Source organism: Carya illinoinensis, chromosome 5 (genome assembly GCF_018687715.1).
Source record: "Carya illinoinensis cultivar Pawnee chromosome 5, C.illinoinensisPawnee_v1, whole genome shotgun sequence".
NCBI classification, from domain to species: domain Eukaryota; kingdom Viridiplantae; phylum Streptophyta; class Magnoliopsida; order Fagales; family Juglandaceae; genus Carya; species Carya illinoinensis.
The window spans coordinates 44,639,074-44,651,007 of record NC_056756.1 but is presented as its reverse complement, the minus strand read 5'-3'; the positions used below and the strand labels follow the sequence as shown (position 1 = coordinate 44,651,007).

General features: G+C 35.5%; 1 protein-coding gene and 1 long non-coding RNA gene across 2 annotated transcripts; one reads left to right on the top strand and one right to left on the bottom strand.

The window, feature by feature from the left end:
- The first annotated feature begins 233 nt into the window (after positions 1–233).
- On the top strand, positions 234–3,198 carry LOC122311647. The gene is made up of 2 exons (XR_006242830.1): positions 234–2,695; positions 2,796–3,198. It is a non-coding gene; the product is annotated as an uncharacterized LOC122311647 (long non-coding RNA).
- A 2,532-nt stretch (positions 3,199–5,730) lies between these two features.
- Positions 5,731–10,465, bottom strand: LOC122310382 (protein FAR1-RELATED SEQUENCE 5-like). The gene is made up of 8 exons (XM_043124276.1): positions 10,388–10,465; positions 9,912–10,088; positions 9,557–9,618; positions 9,374–9,461; positions 8,452–8,523; positions 8,243–8,372; positions 6,055–8,159; positions 5,731–5,772 (listed from the first exon to the last, which is right to left on the bottom strand). The coding sequence occupies exons 1-8, from the start codon at positions 10,463–10,465 to the stop codon at positions 5,731–5,733; spliced, it is 2,754 nt and encodes a 917-aa protein (XP_042980210.1).
- Between the last annotated feature and the right edge of the window lie 1,469 nt (positions 10,466–11,934).

Here is an 11,934-nt window from a genome sequence, read left to right as displayed (position 1 = left end):
AATATCAGCCAGTTTTTTGTATAACATTGAAATTAGTAAATTTTTGTAATTAATGTAAAAATTATGATTTTTCTTTTTAATTTTCACTCAAATTCTTATATCTGAAGATTTTTTTTCTTTTTTTAATTCACTTTTCTCGAGGACTAAAAATCAAATCTCTACTCTCATTCTCATGATGAATATGAGTGATTATTTATTTAAAAATATAATTTATTATATACAGACTCATGAAATGGTACCTCTATACGATACCAAAATATTTCATTTATTTCAGTACTTTACCTTAATTAAAATGGCTACTGAAACGATATTTAAAAATTTGCTTGTAACTCTTCCTCATCATTAAATATTGAAATATTATTGGAAGCAGCCCCTGTTTGGGAGCAACCGGCGCACACCTTACGTGGATCTGGTAAAAGACCAAATTGTCCCTCCAGCTTTCCCCGTTCCCTCCCTCTATGTTTCCATTTGATTTTTGAGAAAGAAACAGGTCTTCGTATTCGCTCCTCTCTCCTGAGTCTCCCCCGAACCTGTGTCGGTTCCATCCCCCCACCAGGTAGCTCAGGCCACTCTCCCCTTCGTATGAGCAGATCGTCTCCCACAAACTCCCCCTCATCTTGCTCATCCTCATCCTTTCGTCTTCTCCGATCTCAGCCCTCGAAGCGAAGCACCCACCAAGCTGAACCCTCCCCACCACAACCTCAGCCCTTCCGAGGAGATCAGTCCCCAAGCGGTCCCTAACTTCACCAACGCGAAGCCCTCAGTCCATTCGACGCGAAGTCGCCGTCAGTCCTTCGAGACAAAGCCGCCCTCAGTCCAACGACGCGAGCTCGCCCACAGTCCACCGACGCAAGGAGGGGGGAGTCCACCTACGCGAAGACGAAATCAGACCACCAACGCGAATCCTTCAAATCTCCTGGAAGGTAAACAGATTTCTAGGGTTTCGACATACATGTTTTTTTTGTCTATTTACTTCATTATTTTTCTCTGTATTTGCTAGAAAGTAATGGTGAGGGGCTGTGGATGTTGCCGATGTTGCCTCTCATGGCATACATTTATCTTTTTTCTCTCTGTGACAACGAAATATACTTCATTTATCTAGAAAATTACAGATAACAAAGGTTGTTGTGCAAGTTTTTTTCAGGAACATCCAATTCCAAACAGAATAAACAGAGGGAATTTATTACTCGCCATCCAGGTTATGATATCAAGCTCCTCCATCGCATACGATTTTACTTATCAGAAAAAAGAAAAAAAGCTCCTTCATCACATACTGAAAATCTTAGGTTAGGATTGATATTTGAAGTTTCTTACATTCATGTGTAATTTATGATAAACTATTACACCATTAATAAAATAAAAGCACATATGGCAGTTGATATGTGTAATTCTCATATCTGAAAAATGTATCATTTATGTTGTCTAATTTCTAATTGTTCTTTCAGAATACGTCTTAGACCTCTGTTATGGTAGTTCTATGTTTTAATTTTTTGAAGGTTATTAGTTTGGTAATTCTGGTGGAAAAAAACAGTTCAAAAAATTATCTCAATCGCATTGATTACTTCTTTGGTGTACTTGAGTTGATTTTATAAGTAAAACCAATGCATATTTGGCTAATATGTAAACTCATTTGCGATATTTTGTTTTAGCTTTAACCCAAGAGTTGAACTCAAAATCCAACCATTTCCCTACACTTGCCGCTTGTCGTTTGGTAGCATGGTAGGATCCCTTTAACCATAATATCAAAGTGGACTTGAATTTTGATTAGCTGTTGCAATTCTACCAACTTTGGGTTTAAATAGTTTTGGTTTGCATCTGTTTCTGGTTTGAGTAGCACAATTCTTGCTAAAAGCATATAGTTTGTTTTTTCTTCTGCACATACACATACAATTAATCCATTATTAAAAATATCATCGAATAGTAATGTTTAGTTTCTGATTTTGGTAACATAAAATTTTAAAATAAGCCATTTCATTTTGTACTTTGTGACACTTTTGTTTCAACCCATTCGTGTTTAAACATTATCCAAAGAATATCATTATTATATTTTTGCTATCCTCCCTCTTCAAAAGCAAAAGAAAATAAGACTTTGACACAACACGTACCCATGTCAACACTAGTAAATAAGCTACAGTCGCCATCTACATCAGTCCCTTTTTTAACTATATGAGACTCGGTTTAACTTTGTCCGTTAACTACCTGAAGTTGACCCCCGAAACCATAGGTGGCAAAAATTCATTACGGACCTAGGTGCCCCTTTTACAGAACTAGCTTTGAAGTTTCTTTCTAGGCCTTCACATCTAGTTTTCTAATGAACTCTTTCGTGTGTATTTCGACGCTTAAGACAATATATAACAGGAAGTACACAAAACCTGCAGTCATATCTTTTTCCTCGCATTCCATGTGTATCAATTGATTCCATTATATGCTGAAGATGCTTGGTAACATGGGTTCTCTTTTCCTAGTTCAAAAATATAATTTCTTGCTACAGCACCCTGAGTTCGACTTCTCAGAAGCACAAATTTTCATTGGTTTTTCAGAATCAGTCATGTCAGCATCTCAATCATCATCTTTACTTAATGATTTTGTATTGGAATCTCCAACATGTTGGTGTGGTTTGAAAACACCACAAAAGACATCTCACACATCAAAAAATCCTGGAATGCGATTTTTCGCTTGCCCAAACTATAAAACGGTAAAAGCAATTTGATGATTTGCTTTGTTTTGTTTTGCCTAATGATTTGCTACTTGGGGTGTTTGTTATCATATTAATTGAAAATTAATACTGTGTGTAGGGAGAAGCAAGGTGTGAATTTTTGTATGGGCCGATATACTTCATTTGCTAGAGGAAAACTTTCATGCCCGTGAGAATAAGGCAAGAACTATTACGTGGAATGATGTATTACAACGCGAGTATGCCGTTCGGAAAAGGGAAGATAAAGTGAGAGAATCAGCAAAGAATCTAAAAAAGCAAAAGCGAAGACTTTTGCTTTTGTACTGGATTCTGACATTTGTAATTGTGTTTATTTGGTTCGGATAAATTCTATGTGATGTACGGTGTATGGATTAGATGGGTTTTGCATGGTTTTTTTGAAGTGCACATGGTTTGGACCAAGACCATGGATGTAAATTGTATGGTGTTAACCTCACCGTGTAAAGAAGAACTTTTGTGCAATTAAATTGACTTTGTAGAGTTTAGCAAAGTGTTATTTACTGTTTTATTGCAGCAAACACATGGATGTTAATAATTTTCAGTCAGTTTTGATGCGCTTCAAGTATTGATGACAGTGTTGCTTTTTTTGATCCTCATCTGTTAATAAGGGGAAGGTGGATTTAGGTTTTTGGAGAAGGTGGATTTATTCCAAGTATATAACAGAATAAATAGCAGCATTTTTTACTCATTTGATTACAAGTGTGCCGCTGCATTTATCATAAACGAATGGCAAAACTGCATTCATTTAATTGAAATCCCCCTGATGGCACTCCAGCTTTTTCCTTTAATTGTAAATATACCTGGTCCCACATTCCATCTATGGATATGGTAGAATCCATCTCTAACAAATGAACTTTATATACTGGCACAACCAACATATTGGAATGTACATTAATATTCCATTAATATTAGTGACTTGTACTCGTTTGGTTCCTGCTAGTTACAAGAAATTCCTACTGGAATTAGTCTTAACTTAAAATGAAATATATACAAATGACGTAGGTTTGCACATAACCCTTTTGGACATGATTCTGTCAATTCAAAATCTTTGCAAAATGGATGTACATCTTCAGTTCAGTGCAGCCTCCTCAATCTCCTGAGATCAACTTTCTGGCAGCATATAAAGCATAATGACTGAATCCATTCAACTATTTCACTTCCCATAAAATTCCTACAACCTCGTGTATCTGTGGTAAAAAAATCGAGACAAAAATCGGGGTATTAATTGCCGTAGCTATGAGAAGCAAACGTTGTCATCAATGGCATTGTTGCCACAATTCCTGCACATGCATATATTAAACTCATCTACCGTCTTAGGTGTGTTTTTACCTGTCCAAATCAATGAACCCGGAGCAGCTGGGGATATACTCAATACCTAAACCACCACATTGCTTTAAATATCAATAGAAGAGAAAAGAAGCATGCTGCTACATAGCAATATTCTATCAACATGCAAATTAGAATTTAAACTATTTTTCAAATAAGTATTATACTATTAAAAATATAATAACAAGAGAATAAACAATGACTGAATCCATAGGTAATGTTGTTGTGTCTGGCCAATATAAGATCATTACAGAATCTTTAATAATTGACCTAAAAAGAAAGAGATCTTTATGTCTATACGGTTAGATAGCAGATGTATACGGTTGTCCAGTTCTAACATTGCATGGCATCCTTCAGGTGAATGAATTACTCTAGTCATAAATGTAATGGGAGTATAGGTGTAGGCATTCTGTTATAAGATTAGATAGTTTATTGTATCAGTTCACCTTTTGCTTGCTTGTCACATTGCCATAGTCATTCTTGAAGATTCTTGTTTCAATTTATTTGTTTGTTTGATTTATTTAATATCATTTTTTTTTTCAAATGTATCCTGAAGGAAACAATGAATAATGGCCAGCCAAAAGATGTAACTATTAAACATCTTATTCATTTTCATTTTTGCATCTTATTCATTTCCTCTCAAACAAACGTAGCATATTGTAATTTTATATTTCATTTTATTTTAATCACTATATTATTATTATTGAATGTTGACTGGTCACTAATGGGAGATACCCACACTCATGCATATGTAGCTTTTAACCACAATCAAGAACTAACAAGCATGAGATTCAAACCTTCTTTTTGTTGTTGTAGAGCAGAAGCAAATAGTATCCCGATTAATGTTACCTGGCTTTTAGAAAGAAATAGGACCAGATTTTCATGGTTTCATCTCTATTTATGTGTGCTTGATATAATTCAAATGTATCTGTCATCAAGGTTAATCCCACATTTTCTTCAAATAAAAATCCTGGAGCACATCAGCCCAAAACTTATTCTGTTCAAAACCTACTAGATAACAAACAAAAACCCATTTTTTCTTTTCCTTTATTTTTTAAAGGGAGGCAATACCTAATTTAACACAGTATATGCTTTTACTCTGGGTTGAAGTCATATAACCCAGAGTAACCACAGTCTTTTGTGCATAAACATATGACTTTGCTACTTTAAAGCCTAGATAAAACAGAGCTTATGTCATTGAAGCAGAGGATTACTAACCCCTTTGTAGGAAACCATCAAAGGGCACTGTGATTGTAGAACCTGCACAGCAGAATTTGGCTATTTCAAATTTTCAACATGGAAGGAAGTCAAATCTCACTGAAAACTCATCTGGTTTGGAAATAGCAAATTAATTAGTTGTACATATCTAAACTACCAACATGAACAAGAAAGATGATACAACTTGTGAATATGCAATAGGTGTGCAAGTCCCACCTTCACTTGATTGTCACTATGTGGTATTAAAGTAAAAGGACAGTTAATACAAACCTTTATCCATTGTAGAAACATAAGTCAGTGTCAGAATATTAGTGACACTCCTTACTTTCCAGCATCTATGAGAATGTTACAAAACTCAAGGTGTCAACCAACGGCCCAAAATGCTTATGTCATAAACACGTGTCGAGTTATATCCAAGACTCCATCTTTGGCAGTCAACATAAGTTCCTCCCTCATCCACATCAACACCCATTTCACAAAAACTCCCAACAGCTCACAAAATCAATATTTACAACCTGCATGAGATTGAAAAGCCATCATCAATTATATAAAAATTCAGTTACACATAATAAAGATCTAAATGAACTACAAAATCCAGTATATGCTTTTACTTGAGCCCTCCACCAAATTCAACTTGGATTGGGTTGAGATCTTGGGCTCTCACCCTGTGAACTTTCATCTACCAACAGTTTCCTGCAAGTCTAAGTTCCATCTCACAAAAACAAAATAGTTCATTTATAATTTGAACTACATAGCAATATCAGGTAACAAAATAAGCTTCGTTAAGAGTATAATACCTGTTTTTTTCGCTTTGTTGCCAATTTCTCCACAGGTGGGACCTTCCTCTTATTTGGAGGTCTCCCTTTCCCTCGAATGACGTTAGGACTTAAAATCTTTTTACCCTTATCCAAGATCACCGTTGGGTTGGCCATCTTTGATTGGATAGTCGACTGACATGTGAAACCTTCACATGATTTATCAAACTCATCAACATAATGCAGGAATGCATGGACTTTGTCATTGTTTGAGGAAATTTTGGCGGCTAATTTCGAACATCTTTGGATCATAAGCTCGTAATTACACGTCTCTGATCTTCCCCGCACGTCATCATAACTACTTCTGATTAATGTGTAATGCCTCTTTAAGTCCTTTCTCCATCGATCTAGGAAATATACTTTCGGCAGCACATTAATATTTTTCAACTGACAAACTCTAAGTGCATGCCTACAAATAATCCCCCTCATTTCAAACAAACCACAAGTGCATTTTACCTCACACTCATCTTCGTTATAGTAAACTGAGTAATGAACTCTTTTGATTTGCTCATCAAATAATATTTCATCCAACACATCAAATGTTAAAATGCACCCCTGTGTGCTTACCAACCAACAGTTACAACACATTAGGCCCATAAACTCTCTTTGGACCTCCTTAAACTTTGCATTTGTATAGACTTTTTGAAACTGCTTCTCAATGTTGAAAGGGGAGACGCAGGGGATAGTTTGGTTGGTAGAATTGAAATCAGCCGTTGTCTCGACCTCCACTTTCTTTCTAAGAGCATTATCGAATTGATCAACAAATTCCTTCAATGTCGTCCCAACATGGACATACCCATCAAAAAATGCATTCATACTTTCAGACCTTTGCGTTGTGCTCATACCAGCCCAAAATACACTCTTTAGGAAAACAGGAACCCAAAAGGACCTTTCCTCATATAAGGACTGAAGCCAATTGTTGCCGAGTAGATCATACTTTTCAAGTAGTTGACCCCAACTCTCCTCAAAATCTGTGGTGGTCTGTGAATCATATAATGTCGAATGGATATCAGTCTTCAACCCAAGGTTGAATTTGGCGTGCGATCCTAACTTCTCAGGAAGTTTGCGCATGATATGCCATAAACAATATCTATGGCGAGTTTCAGGGAATACAATATCAATCGCATTCTTCATTGCTCTATCTTGGTCGGTTATGATAGACTTCGGCGCCCTACCCTTCATGCAATCCAACCACATCCGGAACAACCAAACAAAACTATGTGTGTCCTCGCTTGATAGCAATCCCGCCCCAAATAATATGGACTGCCCATGATGGTTAACTCCCACGAATGGAGCAAAAGGCATACCGTACCTATTTGTTAGGTACGTTGTATCAAATGATACAACGTCTCCAAAATACTCATAGGCGGCTCGACTACGTGCATCAGCCCAAAACACATTCCGTAGCCTTCCCTCATCATCTACGTCCATATTAGAAACGAAGCCATCATTCTGATCTCTCATTCTCTTGAAATACTCATTAAGTGCATCACTACCTCCTTTGCCCAACCTTAAATATCTAGCTTTGTCAATGTAATTCCTACAATCTTGTTCTTGAAAAGCTAGATTCTCATAACCCCCCGCGTCAACAACAAGAGAATAAAAGTTCTTATTCATTCGTATTTCGGCTCTATCATTCAGCTCCAAGATCCTTTGACTGTATTGATCTAGGTGTTTGTGAGATCGCAATAGTCTACTTTTCTTGGGGCTCACAGTAATATGGTTGTGAGAATTATCAGTAGTGGTGATCACCCATTTCCCATTTTTGTTCAGCGCTGCATTTACCTTGACCTTACAACCCGTTTTAGTGGTTGCCCGTGGCTTCGACATATTACTGTTTGGCTTAGGATGGTACTTTCCATTACGGGCACAACCAATGGTCAGATACACCGGCTTCCCATCATCATCTCTTTTGGTCCTCTGTGTCCTTACACCAAAACCCTCTTGCTTGGCGTACTGCTTATAGTACGCCACAAGCTCTTTCTCACTGTCAAACTCCAACCCAGATCTTGGTGGTTCAACTTGTACCTCATCATCCGGGACAATAGTGGTACCCTCCAAATCTTCATTTATGTCAAAGAACATTTCTATCAATGAAAACATAAGGATGAATTAGCAATAATTCAATATTAGAGTCATTAAATAAGGCAAGCATTGAAAAGTGTAATACCATCAGCATCATGACAACTTCCAACATTTTCTTCAAATTCATCACTATTAGGTGTAATTGACGCGGGGGGCGTTTCTTGCCTCAAGTCCTCCAGATTACTCGAGGACTGGTACTGAGTATAAGTGGGTATCTGCTCAATAGCAGCACGGCATTAGAAAAAATCAGCTATCAAAAATTTTAGGAATTTGGGTAACAAACAAGAAATATACCTGGAATGAATCTTCATCTCTAATAAAATCGTCTAGATTACTCGCCAGAGGGTAGGGCATATGGTGAGGATGCTGCAAGTTTTATGCAATTAGTTAGATGCATGAGCACGGCATCTCACACTTTATTAAAAATTCTATCATCAGCCTGCCCACTCACATGGTCTAAGTTTGGACTTCCAAATTCATTTTGATGCGTGTAAACTGGCTGTGAAGTCGACGTTGAAGGCCTGGGTGCCATTCTATCTTCCTCTTCCCCCATTATACTAAAATTATGATGTCTTCAAATTATTTAAAGGCGATGCACATGATGTAAAAGCGCATTATATGAACATTAAACACTCACTTAATAAATAATCTCACACTTCATAAACTGTTTCCATTTATTGCATTTTAACTCTTTAGGTTTATAAGATAGTTATTAATGCAATGTAATTCAATCACACGGACCTACTCCAACACAAGTTTATCTCTTTTACCTTTAAAAAATAAAGAAAATAAAATTAATCAATAAGATTTTGTAAGTCAGGTTATGTGCACACGGATGGCAAATCCAGGATGTTCTCAGTATTGGCAACTAACCCAACTAACCTATAAGACTTCAAGTTAACACTAACATTATAACATATTGCATAAATGGAAGTAGTATGATACAAAACATAAGAGTAGTATTCGGCTTAGAACTTCCAGTGATGACCACTACCTAGAAATTGATAATTTCTCATTACTTACATATATGTATTTTTTATAAATCTAAACACAATAAATCAATATAGCAAATTTTGGTAAATAACTAGATAGTGTGCAAAACTACAAAGGTCTGAACAATTTATTTAAAGAGTACTACACAATAAATCAATATAGACTAGTTTTAAAATAACTAGGTAGTGTGCAAAACTGCGTTAAAAAGCTCTGAACTTTTTACCTTCTGAACTAGCAGTTGATCCTTATCGTCAACGCGAAAATCCACGGTAGGCCACCCACTGACAATCTCTAAGAGCAGCACTTTGAAGCTGTAAAAATAAGAGTTTCATGTCAAATGTCCGCTGATGGCATATTCTGGAGCAAGATACCCTCTTTTTTTTTTCCTTGAAGAGAGAGTAAGAACAGAGTATGAGCTGAAATGGCAAAACGAGCATGCATTTCCCTCACAATGCTCATACTCTGCCACTATCATAACAACCAGCTAGTAGTTCTGACTTTGGAGGGGCACAAATAATTACTTTGAATACGTGTAAAAGATGGAAAAACAGATTCTCAATACAGATAATAAAAAAAAATAAAAACCAATGGACCGAGCTGTTAAATAGCAGAGGACGAAACCAGTGCTAAAAAGCCATGCAACATTGTTTTCTAAGCATGCCCTAATCCACAATATCTTTCTCAAAAAACCCAAAACTCATCTCTGTGTACACAGGATAAACGTAACCATATGGGAGTTCATTGGTCTGAAAATTTTTTACCTTCATATGAGCAGCGGTGGCGCCGGCGAGGGAAGGGGGTCTTCGCAGATTCAAGAAATTGTCAGCTTGCTCTGTTATCTGGTTTCCCAACGACCGGCAGCTCTGTACACATGAAGTACTGTGCTCGATGTTTCTGGGCGGAGCTACAGCATCGCCGGTGGTGCTGGGCGGAGGAACCTGTCACACGGGTGAAACGAACGAAGGTTTTCGCGGGAGGATTTCGAAATGTATTAAGCAACCCGTAGGACCCCGAGTAATGCGCACGTTTTGACTTTTTTTTAAAAAAAAAGAAAATTAGGATGCCACGTATGGTGTGCAGGTGTGCTTCTGCTACAGTTGTGGCTCCGTAGTATTACTCTTAAATATTCCTTGATTAGTTTAATCTCATTGTACGTTTGCAAAAATACACACACACACAACCTTTTGCATGAATAAATTAGGAATGATGTGATTCAGGTGAACCTTAAGTTAATTACCATTATAAATCGTCCTATATGGTTAGGGAATATGCATAATGATGAATGATCAGCCCATGTATTTGCACCATGATCCATAATCCAAAGCAACCCCACATTGTCCTTTTAATTATAGTGATTCGGCGAATAAAATAACAAGGAATGAGAGATCTAAGAGCACTGATGATGAATTTTTCATCCTAGCCTTTAAAATGCATAACCAAAATTTATTTATTTTTTATTTTTCATATTGATTTTTACAATACATCATCCATCAGTTTATCTATTTTTTCTTCATATCATTTAAATAATTTTTTTTATTCTTTTTAAATATTTCCTTTCTACCAATAAATTTACAATATCCATATATTTTTTTATATTTGCAATTTGCTTTTATATACAATATAAAATAATTATGTTCTATACCACATAAAACAAAAATATATAAGCCAAATAAAAATTAAAAATAAAATCAAAATATGCAAAAATTGGTTTAAAAATATTTTCAAGATAGATTTTAGAAGAAAATGAAATATATGTGTTTTTAATGATGAACAATAAAAAGAATTTGCTTACATGCTAAAAATCAAAATAAAAGAAAATGAAAAAGTTAATGAAATATAAATAATAAAAAAATGTTTATGGGATAAACAATACCCGCAAAATGTAACGGGTTACTATGACTAAATGTATTTTACATTTCATTTTACATTATCGGATGGAACTCTCTTTTAGAACAATTCTTCAAATAATATATATTTTTTGTACAATACAAAAGCTATTGATCGAGAGTGCCCGATCTAAGAGTTCATATTGTTAAAATATTAAATAAATAATAAAATTTATATCTTTCCATCAACTCAAGTTTTAGGGATAAGTGGTGATTTCACATAGTATTAAAGCAAAAATCTTAAATTTGAACTCTAACTCTACATTCTACTTCATTTAATTAAATATTTCACATGTTAGGTCACTCATTGAGAATGAGTCTAGCCCACACGTAAGAGGAATATTAAGATATGAAATAAATAATAAAATCTATCTCTTTCCATCAGTTTAAACTTTTTGGACAAGTGGTGATTGCACACTTTCTATTTAGACGCGATCATAATAATATTAATTTTATCCCCATTAGAGTACTAGTAGTAGTTTAGCTAGGCCAAAATTTGGCCTAGCTAAACTCTCTTATATAAATTTAACCATCATTATTTTATTAAAATATTGATTTTGATATTTTTATTTATTTTAATTCTAATCGTTAATGGGGCTTCTTTCCGTTAGAGGTTTACAATGAGACCAGATTATTATTCGTCAACAAACTCCAAAGAAATGCAACACAATCACTCAACCAACATAGGTTGTAATTATTATTATTTTTTCTTTGATTGATCCTCTCAATTTCTTATAAATACAATTGGCAAGAAATGTAAATATCGGACAAGACGGAAAAGGAAAAATACAAACACCAACAATATCACTCCACCTTATCAACTTTATCCTAAAGCACCGGAATAAGATCTCAAACCAAGAAAGCATCTATTCTCCGTTTAGATTCAATAAACATCTTA

What these genes read in the sequence shown, in the direction of transcription:
- LOC122310382 (XM_043124276.1), bottom strand. Translation starts at nt 10,465, where the DNA reads ATGGATCATGGTGCAAATACATGGGCTGATCATTCATCATTATGCATA. An exon ending in CCACCGCTGCTCATATGAAG is followed by an intron (nt 9,619 to 9,911) that starts GTAAAAAATTTT and finishes TTGTTATGATAG; the next exon opens with TGGCAGAGTATGAGCATTGT. An exon ending in ATCAACTGCTAGTTCAGAAG is followed by an intron (nt 8,524 to 9,373) that starts GTAAAAAGTTCA and finishes TAAAACTTGCAG; the next exon opens with CATCCTCACCATATGCCCTA.